Source organism: Fukomys damarensis, unplaced genomic scaffold, assembly GCF_012274545.1.
Source record: "Fukomys damarensis isolate Sample0158 unplaced genomic scaffold, DMR_v1.0_HiC HiC_scaffold_22, whole genome shotgun sequence".
Taxonomy (NCBI): Eukaryota; Metazoa; Chordata; class Mammalia; order Rodentia; family Bathyergidae; genus Fukomys; species Fukomys damarensis.
Genome location: NW_022900934.1, coordinates 15,896,535 through 15,914,278, shown reverse-complemented (window position 1 = coordinate 15,914,278; position 17,744 = coordinate 15,896,535). Strand labels below are relative to the sequence as shown.

The window sequence follows — 17,744 nt, the reverse complement described above, 5'->3', positions numbered from 1 at the left end:
TCAAAGCTGAAGTCATGCACACTGAGCTGTGCCCAAAGTGTGGTTCTGCTGTGGGAACTGGGACAGGGAGGGCATATGTGTGTGGGGTGAGCGGTGCAGATTAATAATGGGATCGATGCCAAGGACAGAGAAGCATTTTACTAGACTTTTTTTTTTCTCCACTGGGAATTGAATGCACAGTGTTGTGACAGCTAGGCAAGCACCCAGTGGGGCATTTTAAAAAGAGGCTGGAATGTGGCACTGTGCGTAAGTCCCCCAAATGAGGACACACCGGGGGGCTGGGGGACAAGTCTACCTGCACTGTCAGACAGGAGGACCCTGTCTTGCGTTAGTATTTAAATTTGAACTCTGACCCCACAGTTAGAAACTGTTCTCCAGAGTGTAATTAACCTCTGAGCCTGTCAGCCCACCCGGAAAAAGAAGCATTCAATCTTATCTTGCTAGGCTTTTTGAGGATTCAAAAGGAGACAGTGCCAGTGCCTTAGTAAACAGTAGGTGTTTACTAAGTGCCCAGAGAGTATCATGTGGGGAATTTCTGTGATGAGGCCCAAAGATCCAGCCAGTGTTTCCATGGCGTGACTAATAGGGATTTTGCCCAGATGTTCTGCAGATGTTGGAGGGACAGGGAGCCAAGGCTTGTGGAAGATGAGGTTGGAGGGGCCCCTTACCTGGAAAGTGTGGGCCAGGCATACATGGGGCCTGGGCCCGAGACAGAGGGATGGAGGAAGCGAGTCTGAGGGCTTGGCCAGGCTTCACGATGAGGAGCCTTTCAAGAAAATAATTATGAGGACTTTCACCTTGAGGACAGTGGGGGGCCCATGAAGGCTTTTGAATGGGAAGAGCAGGCGTGGAGTTACTCTTTTGGGGAGGCAAGAACATTACTGATTGGTCTGGAAAATGAATGGCAGATGGGGATCAACACCAGCAGGACGGGACCTGGCCAGGTCGCAGGATGAGGAAGGGTGGAGGTGACTGCAGAGGATCAGGGCATCCTCAGGGTGTGGCAGCTCGGCCTCTGGTCACCATGCTCTGTGGGAGGAGGCACTGGGATTGGGCCCCGAGACATCCCAGTAGGTGTGAGGATCCAGACAGGGACCCACAGACACACAAAGCGGCTTTAGTCACTTCTCTGGGGTGAGATTTGTTTAATGGAAGCTCGCAGCTTCTCAGCACTTACAGGTGCTGACGGGGCATCACAATATTGTGAAAGGAAGCTGTGAAGCCGACTTCATTACCAGCTTACCTGGCGATGACCTGGGGTGAGATTTGTTTAATGGAAGCTCGCAGCTTCTCAGCACTTACAGGTGCTGACGGGCATCACAATATTGTGAAAGGAAGCTGTGAAGCCGACTTCATTACCAGCTTACCTGGCGATGAAGCAGCGCCTTAGTTAGCACCGATGGTTGGGCATGACAGAGCTAAAATTGAACTTGGCAATTACCGTTCCTGAGAGGTTCTCGGTGCTCTGAAAGGAAGGTTCCATGGAAATCAACCCTGGTAATCACAGGGTGTAAAATTAGTCAGTTACTATTGGGGTTGCTCTGTCAGCGTTTCCCTCAGGGTGAGACAAGGGAGCGGGCAGGAATTGGCTTTGGGCTGTCGTGGGTTACCTTGTGTTCACCTGCTCTGTGCAGTGTGTGTGTGCGTGTGTGTGTGTGTGTGTGTGTGTGCGTGTGTATGTGTGTGTTCAAATTAGTGTCAGGGCAAAGATTTAGGGTTATTTCAAGGTGTGTTCTTAATATTTGCATGAAGTTGCTCCCTTGCTCAGCTTTGGCGTTTTCACGTGCGTGCGTGTGTGTGTGTGTGTGTGTGTGTGTGTGCGTGTGTATGTGTGTGTTCAAATTAGTGTCAGGGCAAAGATTTAGGGTTATTTCAAGGTGTGTTCTTAATATTTGCATGAAGTTGCTCCCTTGCTCAGCTTAGATTTAGGGTTATTTCAAGGTGTGTTCTTAATATTTGCATGAAGTTGCTCCCTTGCTCAGCTTTGGCGTTTTCTCGAGACCCGTGATGAAGTGTTCTTAACAGCATCGTGCGTTTCTTAGGGAAATCATCCAGGGAACACTCTACTCTTTGAGAACCCTTCTTGGATCAGAAGAAGGAATAGTTCAATGTGGTGGAAGGTTTATGAAGCTTCACTGAGTCGTCTTCACGGCTGCAGAATGTTTGTCCCCATTTTGCAGATAGAAAGTGAGAGGCTGGTGTGTACTTGGCTGCTGAGGGTGTCAGAGGAAAAAGTTTATACTGTTTGGTTGTAAGTTGGTTTGGGGGGTGTGTACAGGCCCTCATGAATGTAAAGACAGAAGCTCAGGTCAGTTCATAGCCCTGAGCCTCAGTTTCCTCATCTATAACATGAGGATTTGTGCCATGCGGGTGTGAGGATTAAACGAGATTATTTAGCCTCCATAGAACCTCAGCATGATGGCTGTTGCTCTTAACAGTGATGATTTTGGGCCACTTCATTTGTGCCAGGCCCTGGACCTTCGCATAGGTGACACTGCTTTGCATAGTAACCCTGAGGAGGAACTGTTAGTCCCATCTCGGCAATTCATTAGGAAACAGAGGCTCAGAGAGCATATACTTTTGTCCAACTTGTCCGGAAAGGTGAGGGTAGGACCAGTATTCAATCCCGTCCCCAGAACCTGGCCGCTGACCTGGTCCCTCACTCTGGGAATAGTCATAGTCTAAGAGAATCAGACAGCCTGGATGAGCTATTTCTACGGCCAAAAAAACATTAAAGCTAAAATATCTTTTCCAGAATGCTGCAGCTCCTCCACAGGAAGCTGAGTCATCTCTCTTTGTTTTGAACCATTGAGCCACCTCAAAATCTGAAAACTAAAACCAAAAAGTGCTGAGGCCCATCAAGGTAGAGGGACCCCTCCCTGGCGGCACCCCAAAAACAGCTGAGCAGAGGGTCTATAGAGACAAGACCCTCTCCAGAATGTACTGGGTGCCTTGGCCCAAATGTTCAGGGCAAACAGAGGTGCACTGGGTCTGGAGTACACCTTCTTCAGGTGTATGCTCCTGTCGCAGTCCTGCCTGCTGGTGCTCCTTGGGTAACAACTCACAGCCCAGAAGCTCTTGGCCACCTACATGAACACAGTCCCAGGATGCTGTTCTCCCAGGTGGAGAACCAAGTCCAGAATCTTTTGTCCCTGGGCTGAGCTCCTGCAGACTCCTTAGCTGCACATCCATGGGTTAGGGGGAGTCAGTGCTGGGTGAATAGTGTGAGGATTTCTGTTCTTGTCCCCAATTAGCCTGTTTCTGCCTCTCTTCTCTACCCAGACTCAAGACAGTTTGATTTAGGATTTTTTTTTTACTTAACAGTGGTATGAAAGTAATATGCATTCTGTAGAAAGTGTACTTGGAGTAGGCAAACAACTATTCTTATTTTCACTTTCAGCACAGTATTCAGTAAATTACATGACATTTTCAATACTTTATTATCAAATAGGCTTTGTCCGAGATGGTTTTTGGCCCATCTGTAGGTGAATGTCAGTGTTCTAAGCATGTTTAAGGTAGGGTAGGCTATGTTGTTCAGTAGGGTAAATGTCTTAAGCGCATTTTTGACTTAGAATGTTTTCAACTTCAAATGGGTCTCTCTGGTTCTAACCCCATTGTGAGTCAAGGCGTAGCTTGTACTTAACCTCTGCCCCTCCATCAAACCCTAGCTCGAGCAGTACCTTTTCCACGAAGCCCTTACTCTCACCCAGCCACTCCAAGGCCCCTAGCTATAAGCCATCTCTCTGACACCATAATTTCTCATCGAGGTGAATGAGGCTGCCTCTGGGGGCAATGGCAGTGCCCTGTTTGCTTACATTGTTAACAGCACCAGGAAGCATGGCCTCTATGGAGCAGGGAGAAGGCAGAGGCTACAGAACATCTCTGTGACAATCATTTATTCCTGTACCTTTTCAGAATCACTGACTTCTGGTTAGCAAGTGTTACCTTCAGTAAGCAACAAGGGCTTCCGTTCCACATCAATAAATGCGAGGTCTTTTTCATGGCTGCGTAGCATCCCTCTGTACAGAGAACTGTGATCTATTTCACCAATCCTGTATCAGTGGATTTTATTATCACTTCTGTGTTCTTATAAATAATGAGATGATAATAACCTTGCCCATAGGAATCTGGACTTAGACTTAGACTTTTCCCCATCCTAAGTTTACATACACAGTCTCCTACCACCCTCATAGCTTTATGTGTATGCTTTTACGTCATGACTATGTCTGACATTTTCGCCCATCTTTATATCACGGTACAAAATCTGTGCCTCATTTTTCTTCAGTCAGGCTCCCTGAACTTGGGTTTGGCCATGGACCTGCAGGTCACGTACACTTTCTGCTCATTCAGTGAAGACTGTATGCTCGGCCTCGTGCGGGGACCCAGAGATGCACAAGGCACACGGTCTCGGCCACCCAGGTGCTCAGAGCTCAGCAAGGAAGATGAACAGGAAACAGAAACAAAACCCATCCAGGCAGGCAGACAGAAGCCCTGGGCTTGAGTAGCGCGCTGTGAGGAACAGTACAGGTGCAGTGGGGGCTCAGCAGAGCTGCCTGGAGAGAAAAATTTCCACACAGCCTGGGGAGGATAAGAAGAAGCCCATTATTTGATAGAAGAGCTGGGGAAAAGCATTGTAGGTGGAGGGAAGAGCACAGAAAGCTAAACAAGCCACACTCTCTTATCTGGAGGCTTCTAATCCCCCTCTCTACCTGGCTCCCTTCTATGGGCACGTTGGGGAGCAGCCCCTTTCATCATATGGCATTTGCTGTTCCCTGGCCCATCTTTTCACTTAGTTTCTTATTGTTGTAAGTGATCTGTAACAGGAAGGTTTCCCGGAACTCTTCTTGCTCAGTCCTGGATAGACTGAGATGCTTTCCCAGAGCCTTTGTTGCTTCTGACATGTCCATAAATGTAAAATTGGTTTAACAACACTCAGCACAGTACATGACACTTACTAGGTACCCTTCTCCCCATTCTACAGATGAAGAAACTGAGGCTCAGGGAATCCAGCTGTTCCAGGAGTCAGAGCTAGGATTTGAAACCAGTTTTCTTGTTCCAAATCCTGCCTTCTTCACCAAACCCTCATTTACTTGCATTTGTATGAGGGCCAGGGAGGGATTCACTGTGGTATCCACAGTGCCTGGGCCAGCACGGTACCCAGGCCCAATCTAGCCTTGTAGTGGGTGATCTTGGCCCTTGGCTTGCTGGCTTCAGAGGAGTGGCAAAGGACCAGGGGAGGTGCCTATGTTTTAGTTTTAAATTACAAATGTAATACATGCTTGTGCAAAAGAAAAAAATGAAACAAGATGAGAAAGAAAAAAGCAGCCACTGAAAACACCTCCATCTCCTGCTCCCTAGGGAAACAGCTGTTACCCGCTCGGTACCTTTAGCAATGCGTATGCACACATGCACAGTTATTGTTTTTGTAAAAGCCAGACCATGTCCTTGATTCTTCCAACTAGTTCCCCGCCAGCACCTACAGACCATCCTCATCTGAGTGCGTTCCACAGAATGAAGGTATTTCAGCTAATTCACCAGACCCTGGCATCAGACACTTAGCTTGCCTCCAACGCTCTGTAACAAGTAACATCTTAAAGCACATATCCACGCCGAGTGCAGGTATTTCTGCAGGATGGATGCTCAGAAGTCTAATTGCCACATGAAACTGCATGCAGGTTTCACTCGTTGACAGGTGCTGCCAAATTGCCTTCCGAAGGTCCTTGCTGGGCAGCACCGGCTCCCGAGCAGCGTGGGAGAGTGGGGACGACTCTGAAGCCACAAATGACGCAGAGCTGTTCTGTATATCGGGGTTGCCTCCCCTTCTGCTCCCTGAGATCTGGTGTGGGGACCGCCACCAGGAGCTCCCAACAGGCAGGCCCAATTTGGGATAGAAGATGGATTTTGATAAAAGAGGTTAAATAACAGGTTTTTCCATTTCACCTTGTAGGAATGGGATGGGGGGCGGGGGTGCCGGGCCTCCAGCCAATAGAGGACCAAGAGTTGTCAGGAGGGCTTATAAAGCTTGCTATTTCTGGCATTTTTTCTCTTTCTCTGCTGATTATGCAGCAGAATCGCACAGAGGCTGTCGCAGGCGCGTTCTCTCACTGCCTGGGCTTCTGTGGAAGGAGAGTCGGGCTCCTTCTCTTTGGAAGACGCTGGTGCATTGCAGGTGTGTTTCTGCAGAAGGTAAGTGGTGGTGGCCGCTGCCTCATCGGGTGGAGGTGGTCAGGCTGGCGCTGCAGGGTGAAGATGGATGATACTGGGTGGGAATAGACAGAGACATGGATTAGTGCCTTTTACGTTCTAGAATGAAGAAGCTTTGGAGGATGCAGGAATTGCAGTTGGTCCTTCCTGAAAAAGATCTTGGGGATGATTTGGATTGGCGCTACAGAGCAGGGTCAGCCTCCAGTCTTGGTGCCCAGAAGTATTCATTCATCCATTCATTCAGCACGTTATGCAGGGGCCCATCCAGGTGTATGGGGTGTCTGCATGACTCAGACTAGGAACAGTGAGAACTGTGGTGGCGATAGTCCGTGGTATGTAGGATCCCAAAAGGCATCTGGGCCGAGGGGTGGGATGGGCCTTGCAAGAAAGCAGGAGTCGGGAGGAGAAGCTGGGGACATTGTCAGGAACAAAGTCTGGGCTGCCTCTTTGGAATCTTGGAGATTGGGATGTAAGGAAAATTCCTCCCTAATTTGGGGTATGCCACTTTTCCTTTTGTCAGGTTAGCACACTGAAAACTAACCAGCTGAGATCTCTGTCCACTCACTATTCTTTTGCAGAGAAAAGGACAGCAACAAGTGAGAAAGGGCACAGTCACAGCTGTAGGGCAGACACATCCACATGACAAGCAGAAGAGATATTGAATGCAGAAACCTAGCAGGAATGGCACTTTCCAGCTGTCCCTGGGGAGGCTGCTTGTGCTGTGCTGGGAGTTGGCTGAGTTAGGGGCAGTGCTCCTTGCTGTTGACAGCTCCGTGCTCATCAGATCAGGAGGCCTGACCTCTTCTGGTGCTCTGATTTATCACAGTCATTGTTGGAAAACTGGCTTCATGCATGTGCATTCCCGAAACAGTACCTGCCTGCTCAGGCTTGCTTCTCTCATTTGGAACTTGCAGGGAAATGGGGTGGGGGGCAGGTAGACACACCCACACACACCCACACAGGGACAGAGACAGAGACAGAGACAGAGAGATACAGAGAGACCAAGAAATAGCAGCTTTAGCGCCTCCTGGAAGGATTTCCTCTTAATACCCACTGGGTCTGACAGCAAGAAAGAGGCAGTGGGCCCAGGGCAATAGGGAAGGCTTTGCAGTCAGCCAGCTGGCCAGGAGGAAATGATTGTCAGGTGCTGCCTTCTGATCTTGGCTGTGTCACCAACACAGTCTGACATGGGGCAAGTGCCTTACACCTTTCAAGTCTCAGTCTCCTCATCCATAAAACAAGAACACCGATTCCTATTTTCCTGTGTTGTGATGGCTGCCTGTGTGTATGTGCGTAGAAGTGCACACACAGGTACACACTATCGCACACTTGGCCTAGTAAGTGGTTATGACCTTCGTACATGTTAAATATATGGATGAACAAATGACCGATGACATGGGCTCTGCTCAGGGGGAGGTCAAGGCACACAGCAGGGCGTGTGTTGTATGTGCACCTATGTGTGGCTGGGAGCCTTCCCTGCGCCTAAGGTTAGAGATTCTGTTCTGCTCAGAGTGAGTTCATTGAAGGACTTCCTGGCCATCTTGAAATGGGTTGACCTTCAGTTTTAACTTACTGATGATCGGCCAGCAGCTGTGTGTTAGTGGCGTCTTGGGAGAATAGCTGCTCCGTAAACCAGAGTATTCAGACCACGCTTGATAACCTGTGGGCTGAGAGCCTGGGCTGGGGAGAATGACCTAGGAGGGGAGGAGATGGCCCAGGGAGGGGAGTAGCTGGAGAATTTGCATCCCATGTAAGCCCCTTGCCTGGGCCCCATTTAAGACCCGGCTTTGAGATATCACTGTTTCTTGCTGTCGGTGTGAACCTGGGCAGGTTACCTTACCTGTCTATCCTACAAAATGGCAGGTTGCTAGGGAGGATTATAGGAGACAACGTGTACAATATAAAACACATTGTTAGTTCTCAGTAAATAACATGCTCTCCCTTTGTGGGGAAGAGACCCAGGGAAGGTTTTTTGTAGGTATTAAAATAGAACACATTGCCTTGCATACACTATGCAAATGCTCTACCACAGCCTTAGCTACATCTTCAGCTCTTTAAAAATTTGATTTGATACAGGGTCGCCATAAGTTGCCTGGGCTGGCCTTGAATTTGTGATCCTCCTGTCTCAGCCTCCCAAGTAGCTATGATTACAGCCACCATGCCTGGCTCCTGCGAGCTTTCAGTGAGGGCTCAGGGTGTCTGGTGGACATAAGGTTAGCATGTATGAGGTACCCACTAAACACTTATGGGAAGAAGGAAGGTATCCAGCGACAGGGAACCCAACTTATAGGGCTCCTCCTGCCACTGAGTCATCTCAGGCAAGTTTTTGCACTCATTTGGCCACTGAGTTCCTTAGAAATGTGATTTAGGCTGGTCCCCCAGCTCCTCTTGTTTTGCTGTATTGGAAAGCAGGGGTATGGGAGCCTCCAGAGGAAGGCAAACACCATGCCTAAGATTAACATCCTTTCTGGGGCTGGAGGGGGCGCTGATGACTCCCCCTCTGCCTTGTGCATTAACCAAGCAGTAAATAATGAAATTAGGAGCAGAAGAGGGAAGGAGGCAGCTCAGGCACAGCCAGGGCCGCTCCCCAGTGTCACCATCTCTGGCCAAAGGCCCAGTGAATGTTCACAGCTGTGGTCAGTCACTAACGAAGGCCTACAAAATCAAGGATAGAGTTGCTAGCTTCTCCTAGACTCTGGGGAGCCATTTTCCAGGGAGGCCCTCAGGGTGTCCTCCTGTTGGGCATCTCATGTAGATGAGCACTGGAGTAGGAGTCAGTGGGTCTGGGTTTTCAGTTTTACTGCCTGGATTTCTAGCTGTGTGCCTGTAGGCACCTTGCTTACCTCTCTTTGAGGAACCACAGGGCCCTGGGAGCAATAGCCCTTCAATAATGAAGGAGGAAGTTCGTGTCCAAGGTGGTTTTGATTGGCACATCCTCATTTCTTTGGGTTCATCCCTAGGAGACAGCACCTCTCTCTGAATGGCTTCTCTTGACTCACACTGCCTCACCCTCACACCCTGCATGCCCTCCTGCATCTTGCCCGTCTTAATAGTCATGACTGTTCACCCCTTGCTTAGGCCACAGATCAGGAGTCTTCCTGAGCCTTCTCCCTGCCTCAATACCTGCACACGTGGTTGGCTGTGCCTTTAGTGAATAATTGTGTCTCCCTGCTCCCCTATTACCTATCACACCAGTGCCTTCACCAGCCTTCTCCCAGCCTCCCTGCCTCCACCCTTCCCCCTTAGAGTCTGTTCTTAAACAGCCATCCAGATCTCTAGGAGCTTCCTGATATGCCTGTATCTCTCCTAGGCCTTTAAAAGCCTTCTGTTGGATTCCTCTAAAACCTACTGGATCTGTTTGAAACCTTGCACATCCTCCTGGAAGGCTGGGCACTAAAATTCTCTCATGTTTACAGCCAGCAGCATTCTGCCTCCTCCCCAACCATGCCCCCTCTCTCTCATCACGCTTTCACCTCCCTCAGTTATTCTTTGTCTGCAGGCCCCTTTGTCCAGAGTGTGTTTCCTGTACCCCTTTGACTCCTGCTTACTCTCACAGGCATGGTCCTGATGTCACAGCTCTCTAGACATCTTCTCTGATCGCCCCTCTGTCCGTGACCTCGTCCTCTTGTCCGTGCTGTGATGCCCTGGAGGACACCACCCCCACGGGCAGTGTACCTTTATTCTCATGCCTGTTGGAAGACCAGAAAGCAGAGAGTGTCTGCTTGGGAAACAATCACGTAGGCAGTAGATGCAAAGAACTTGCAAATTAAGGCTTTTCAGACCTAATGGACTAGCTTAGAATCCTCAGTTCATTGTTTGATTTGCTTATGACCTTGGACAAGCCACCTAATTTCTGTGAGCTGCAGAGCCACGAGGATTAACAGGATGACACATTACAGATTCCTTCTTGCACTTGCTGGACAGTAAATGTCCCTGGGTTCCCTTGGAACATTTAAACGGTCTCTTCCATTTGTTCCATTTGCCCCCATGCCCTGCACAGTGGAACTCTCCCTACAACCCCAAACAGAAGCAAAAATAGCAGCTACATAGGGCAACCTGAGAGGCGGAAGCCACAGGCCAAGCGGATGTCAGCTGCCTTGGGGCCCCACTGAGGTTCCTCAGATGTGCCGAACTATGCAGCCCTCACGCCTGCCCTCGCTGGCTCTGCCAACCACAGCATCAGATAAGGCTGTGGAAAAAATGCTGGCTTCCTCTCTCTGGGGAGGGGTAATCACGGTGCCATCTATAGGGTATGCTCGGTCCCGTTTGCCTCCCTCGCCCTCCCCCTTACCTGCTCTGCCCACCCTGCCATCTCCTGGCTGGCCAAGTTGACACCAGCACATTCCCACGTTAGGGCCTTTGCACGGACTGTTTGCTACATAGAATGCTCTCCCCCAGCCCTGGTTGGCTCACTCCCTCACCTCCTTCTAGTCTTTTCCCGATGGTCACTTCTGCCATGAAGCCCACCTTGACCACCTGTTTAAACTGGTGTGTCCTCCTGATTCCCCTGCCGGACCCTTTTTTCCCTTAGTATGTATAACCTTCTAGCTACTGTGGAAACTACTTATTTACCATGAGTATTGTTTGCTTTCTCCAAGGCAAGAGCATAAGCTCCAGAGATCTTTATTCATTCATCCTTCCCAGGTGCCCAGAACAGTACCTAATTCAAAGCAGATACTCAAGAAATGATTTCACTACACGGACCCATGAGTGCATGAATAAAAACTGGCTTAACAATGAGAAGGGGTTCAAGCTGCACAAAGCATACTGCTCAGGTTTGTGGGGTGGTCACAGGGCCACAGAACTCAGGGATGGACTCACATTTCTTTGGGGATGCTGGTGCCACGATTCATCTTCCTTGGCCAGAAGCCCCTGCTGACTCTTGAGGTGACAGTTATCCGGGTCCAGAGAAATCAGTTGTCTGGAAGCTTATAGTGTCTTGTAGAAGGGATGCTTGCAGTAGTTAAGAGACAACCCTGGGTGGACCCAGGGTCATTGCAGTGTCTTTATAAAAGGGACACAGAAGGAATCAGAGCTGGAGGAGAGGGCAGCATGAAGATGGAAGCAAATTGAAATGATGTGCTTTGAAGATGGAGGAAGGGGCCACAACCAAGGGCTACAGGCACCACTAGAAGCTGGGAAAGTAAGGAAACACATTTCCTTGGAGCCTCCTGTGCGGCTAGCCCCGGACAACAGCTATTTTCACTATAGTCTGGTGAAACTGATTTTCAATTTCTGGTCTCCAGAAATGTAAGAGAAAAATTTGTATTATTTTAAACCACCGAGTTTGTGGTGATTTGCTACAGCAGCCATGGAAAACTAGTGCATCACCTTAAATCAGAGTACTTTGAAACCCAAGGCATGGAAGCCTTCACTGTCTGCTTGGACAGAGCAGGTCCCTTCCTTCTTGTGGTTATGCTCTTTACAGTCCTCTGTTGGCACATTTGTGCACATTTAGAGCCCACACACACACACACACACACACACACTCTCAGCCACTTTGTGCTCGGGATGGGGCTGCCCTGGTGATGGCCATCTAGGGTCTGTAGGGCGGGAGAAGGGACTGATGAGAACGCGGGTGTAAAGGACACCTGTGCTCTGGGCAAAGGGCCTGGCCCTGTCCAAGAGTGACCCAGTTGGCGTGAGACAGGAGGCCCAGCAGGAGGGTGAGGCATAGGGCCAGAGAAATCTGCAGGGACCAGAGCAAACAGGACCTTGGAACAAGGTCATTGCTCCTGAAGACAGAGAGCCTTCAAAGGATTTTAGTCAGGGAAGTGACTTCTGTGGGACTTACCACTGGGTTCTCCTGGTTTGTGATTTGGTAGGAAAACTCAATCTTTATCCTCCCACCTTCTGAGAGTCAACTCTATGCCAAAATCCCTTGGCTATGCTTTTTTGTAGGGTTTGTTATATACCCATTTTATAGATGAGAAAATGGAGAATCAAGTTTTGTGGAACCCTTCCTCCACATGGCTGCCTGAATCATCTTTTAAAATAGGAGCCAGGGCATGTTACTGTCCTACAGAATCCCTCCAGGAGCTTCCCACGTTAGTATGGATTGTCCCAAAGACCTCACGTTGCATCCATGGCCCCATCGCTCCGCTCCAGCCACGTCCTTCCTCCCCATCAAGAGAGCTTTCCACTTGCTGAGTCAGAGACTTTGTGTCTGCGGCCTCCTGCCCCTTCTCATTGCCTGGTGACCCCTTCTTTTCTTTCAAGCCTCCTTCAGTTTAAGTGCTACCTCCAGAGACCTTTTTCCTTCTTTAATCTCTGCACTTCCTATGCTTAACAGCATTTATCACCATTTGTAGCTACTTCTGTGCCTTTGCTTATGTGTTTCCTGCCTTCCCCAGTTGACTCTGAGCCCTGTGGGGGTGTGAACCGTGTCTGCCTGGATCCTTAGTGTATCCCAGCACCATCCTCAGGGCACAAAGTAGGTACTCAGACAACCTCTGCAGAAGACAGAAGGATGGATCCTGGGTGCTGAGGGTATTGAAGGCTCTGGACCTCTAAGGATGGCTGGATGGTCCTGGACCTGCCTCAGAGGTCTCAGCCACCTGAACAGTACCATTCTGGCTGCATTGCCCTTGGCCAACATCTGGTGCTGCTCACATTTCCCATAATGTGAAGTATTCTGCCTGTTATTTCAGCCTCCTGGAGGAATCCATGAGGGTCTAGGGAAAGATGCCAGACCTAGGTTCAGATTCCAGGTTGATCACTTAACAGCTATGAGGCCATGAGCATTTCCTTTTACCTTTCTGAGGCTTAGTTTCCTCATCTGTACAGTGTATATACAGAAGGATGGTTTCCCAATGTAGAAGACTGCTACGTGTATACCCAGCCCTTGATTTATACTCAAAATTCCTTATCCAAAATCCAGAAAGCTCTGCAACCAAAAGTTGTTTTGTAAATTCAATGCCAACTCATTTGGCCCTGACCCTGGCCTGACCTCATGTGTGGCATTTTGTAACCTTAATCCATGCATGTCAATATCCTTCCTTCTGTTCTGTTCTGCTGCAGATTTATGAATGTGTTGATTGCAGGGGTTGCCCTGGACCCCACTGAGCTATTACATAATTAGTGGAATGTGCATTTCATCATTTTCCTGAAATCCAAACAAATTCCAGATTCTGAAGCTTTATGGGCTCTGGCTGAGGTCTACGGACCTGTAAGCAGCCGCTTATTTTCCTCCTAGGCTTGGGAAGGTCCACAGGAGCCTCTGACAGCTGCCAACACCACCATAGGCCCTGCAGCTTCTTGTTTCCTCTTTGTTCCTTGGCAGCCTGCATCTTAGTCTCCTGGGGTTAACTTGGGTTCTGCTGGCTCAGGGCAGAGGTTAAAGCTGAGGGTAGGGGGAGGCTAGGTGTTCAAACATGTTTGTTATGAATTTAAGAAGAAAAAATTATGACTCATCAGAAAAAGAAATCAGAAGGAAGTGTGTGACCAAGGAGAGGAAATTAGGGTTTGTAGTCTGGGTGAGCCACCCCGTTTCTGACTCTGGGGTGAGCCTTTGCTCTTGGCAATGATCGTTCATCTCTGAGACTTTCAGCGCTGGATTCTGCAAGACACACTGGAGCCACTGTGATTTTACTCTGGCTCCCAACCTGCTCCCACGGTAGCCATCAGAGTAAATTTCTGTTTTTGAATCTCTGCCATATTGTTTTACTTATTGCTTTACCAGATGCTTCTTCCCTGCCCAGGCCCCACTCACAATCCTGTTGCCTGGTCCCAGCCCTGGATCATCACGGCCACTTCTGTCTGGCTTCCTAGGCAGACTCCAGCCTCATCTTCTCCAGCCCATTCTTCTCCTTGAAGAACACGGCTCACGTTCTGGGCTGTCGCTCAACTTGGCCCAGCATGGCCCTGTGTGTCTTTCTGTTTCATCATTCACTGCCTCCCTCCTCAGTGAATGGGGCTTTTCAGGCTCCAGGCCCTGGGGGAGGCTCTTCCTACTGCGGTCTTCCTTCCAGCTGGTGCCCTGTCTTCTCCTATGGCAGGGCTCTGAGAAGCAGCCTCCTCTCTGAAGTCTTCCAGCGTGGCTCCTGCCCAGTCCCCTGTATGTTGTCACTTACCCAGATTCTGATTCCCGTTCCTGTCACCTTCACTAGACCCTAAGCTTCAGGAGGATGGAGACTCTGTCCATCACTGGTACCATCCCCAGCATTCAAGACAAAAGACTATTTTCAGTAAGACTTGGTGTACTTGTGATAAACAGGCAATGTAGTGAATGATGGGTCTCCAGGAAGGCCCTCGAGTCCTTGTCTGATTCTAGCTGGCCCTCTGCCAAGTGGTGGCTACCATATTGCTTTCCACTGAACTGGAAGCTATTTTGCATGGCAGTAATGGTGTGAAATATTCTAGCGTCATGATTGCAGATTTATTTCAGGTACATTTCTCCACTTGCTATTGAATCGAGTGTGCAGTTTCCTCTGTGCATTTATTTCTTGGAATATTGCCTCTCATGTGACTTTTCTGTTTGAATCTTATGTCTTTTTGTCTATCGGCATCTTACTTTCTGTTTAATTTGACGGAGCCATTTCTACATGGTATATATTAAATGTCTCATAGTTGGTGCTGATATTTTCTTAGTCTGATGTCCTTTTCATTTCAGTTTTATTATGCTTCCTTCCACAGGAGATATTAACGCATATATATTTGAATCTGTCAATCTCTCTCCCTCTGTGATTGCTTCAAGGGCTGGGGAAGTCATCCTGCCTCCACAGATCTGATAAACATTCTGTTCTTTTTTTTTTTATTGTTTCCTCCTAACATGACTTTTACACTTAACTCTTTAATCCATTTGGAGTGCCTTTGGGTGGGTTTCTTGCCATGAGTATCTAGTTCAATATTTCTAAACAGGCTAACTCAGTTGTCCTCATTCTATTTATCAAATGATTGGTCTTTGTCTCTTTGTTTCTGAAAGGGGAGACAAACTAGAATGGTTGCTATAAGCATGGCTTTCAGCAGAGTTAAGAGTCTAACATTGGCACCTGCAACTTGTGTGACCCATGAGCACATTGATTAGATTGAGCTGCTCTTCTTCTCTGTAAATTGGGTATTAATATCTCCCGCCTGGGACTGTGGGAAGGATTGGGTGAAATAGCGTGTGTAAAGCATATCATGTGATACCTGGCATAAACTCGGTGCTCTCTTTAATCAGTGTTTCCACACCTAGTTGAACCTTTCCGTACTTACTCTGTTTCATCGACTTGAAGTTCTCATTTTATGTTACTACCACACTGTTTAATTGTTGCTTCACAGAATGCTTTACTTTCTGGCAAATCTGGGCATCCCTCCCATTACTCTGTGAATTTTGCTTTAAACACTTACCCGTATTTGTTTGTTTTCAGTACATGTTGGTTCCTCCATCCCATTCAGTATCACCTTATTGACATGTAGACATTTCCCCCCCAAAATGGACACCAGGTTTCTCATCCTCCCAGCTGTGTGGCTTCTGCTCACTCTGGTCCCTGTACCTGACAAGGGTGTGTCACCTATTTTTACCTGACCACTTTCCACCTTGGTGCCTCATCACCCTGCACTGTCTTCATGCTGCTGCCTGTACTCTTACTTGACCTCAGGCTTCCCTGGGGATCTGGTCTGTGTTTCAGATACCTCTGAGAAGGCACCTGGCACCTGGCTGGGGACATCATACATGCTTGGGTCAGGGCCTGGGGAGGGGCCTTCTCCTTTAGGCACAGGCTTAGTGGACCCAAGAGTGTGATAGTTGTATCTCCTAACATGTTGCTGTGAGCCATCTACCAACACTTGGCCTTGGCTTCCATAGTGGAAGTCTCTGAAGTTCATCCAGTTTACACCTTATGGTTTATCTTTAACCTGGTGGCTTGATTGTGAAGATGAATTGGAATAATTCAGTGGCTTGTGCTGTCTTAGAAGGCAGTCGGCATTCTCTGTTTTCTGGGGGAGAAAACGTGAATTAGGACAGAGTCCCCTGTGACCCTCTTGGGTCTTCAGGAGAGAGCACAGACCTGGGATTAAAGGCTATGAGGTCAGTAATAGAGGGGTGGCCCTCAGCCTGGGAAGGCCCCTGAAGGGGAAAGGAGGCAACTGGCCTTTCTAAGTCACAGAAGTATGACCCATGCTGCCAGACAGCATGCACAACCCTACCAGTTCCACTCCCATTTGGGGGACAGAAATCTGAGGATGAAATGAGACCTCTACCCGTGACCATGTGGCAGCTAAGGTCAGAGCCTGGACTCAAATCCAGATCTTGGAGCTTCCAGGCCTCTAATACACCAGCATTCTCTCCACTCCCAGTCCAAAGCTGTTCTGATATGACACCTAAAAACATATCAGCAGTGTTTACAATGTCATTTCCTGTGTTATCTGGTACCGACAGAAGGAAGTGAGCCTGGCACTTTGTCTGTGTTAGGTTTTGGGGTTAGACGCAGAAATGCCAAGTTCAGGTGACCTAGAAAAACCTTTCTAGGTCAAATTACAATTTCAAAACTTCATCCTCCTTCTCCTTCTCCTTCTCCTCCTCCTCCTCCTCTTTTAAGCTGCCTCACGATCCAACGCTGTCATTGACATATTTCCCTCCCAACAATACAAGTCCTTTGTGGCATGATTGAGGGCTTGTTTTGTAGCTCTGGGGAGAAAATATCTTCCAGATCATCTGCTGCTCATTGTCTTAGTCACTCTGGCTCTCTGCACCACAATCACACCTGATATATGCTCATGTGGCTTTTAGTTAATTGTCTTTGGCAAGAATCAGTTTTGGGACTTGTTCCCAAGCGCTCAGAGGATAGATAATTGTCAGGCACAAATACTGGCAGCACTGAGCAGTCCAGGGCTCTAGACCACTGACCGCAGCCTGGCTTCTGGGGAGGAGCCTGGAGTTGGACAGCTCCAAGCTGTGGGAGGGAACAGAGCAGGACCCTAGAAGTGCCTTAGCCTCTCATCCACGGAGCAGGGACTCTGGAGCAGAGCTTTCTGGGTTCGGATCTGGCTATACTACTTACTAGCTATGTTGCCTCACTTGACTTGTTTCCTCATCTATGAAATAGGAGCCTTTGTAATAGTAACTTACTTCACAAGGTTATTGAGAGGAGGGCATGAGTTAATATTCGTAAATCAATGAGGAGAGTGCCTGGCTTGTGCACAAGCGCTGCATTGATGTTGTGCAAGTTAGTTATGAATAAATGATCATAGCTGCTGGGGATGCTGTCCCAGCTCACCCTGCTCCTCCTCCTAAGAACTGAGTCACTGCTTCTGTCTGCTCTTGGTACCCCACAGCTGGGGCTCTCCCTAGGAATTGACTTGAGGGGAAAAAGGGTGCTCTGTCAGCCTGGGGAGCCTGGACCCCATGACTGGCCTTTTTGGGAATACAGTGCTTGGCTCCCTGCCTCAATTTGGAGCATCTTCCCAGGGCCGTCCTGCCACCAGAGTTCCCACTGGGACAGGCTGAACTTGTCCCTCTGCCCATCTTGGTTCCTTTACCCCACTGTTGCACTCCCCAATAAACTCCATACTTGTAGATTTCACCTTCTGAGAGTTTCCAGCCCTAAAACACCAGGCAA

The 17,744-nt window shown here is 48.7% G+C and overlaps 1 protein-coding gene across 6 annotated transcripts in view; it reads left to right on the top strand.

The window, feature by feature from the left end:
• The first annotated feature begins 5,759 nt into the window (after window positions 1-5,759).
• The window catches only part of Tox2 (TOX high mobility group box family member 2), a 104,075-nt gene continuing 92,090 nt past the window's right edge, over window positions 5,760-17,744 (top strand). For 2 of the 6 annotated variants that reach the window (XM_010631444.2, XM_019208543.2), the window contains exon 1: window positions 6,027-6,186. In XM_010631444.2, coding sequence (XP_010629746.1) covers window positions 6,061-6,186 — 126 coding nt within the window. In that variant the 5' untranslated portion in view covers window positions 6,027-6,060. Of the gene's footprint in view, window positions 5,914-6,023; window positions 6,187-17,744 lie in introns of those variants that run through there. The other 4 variants (XM_033767122.1, XM_033767121.1, XM_010631447.3 and 1 more) reach the window with 4 other exon arrangements.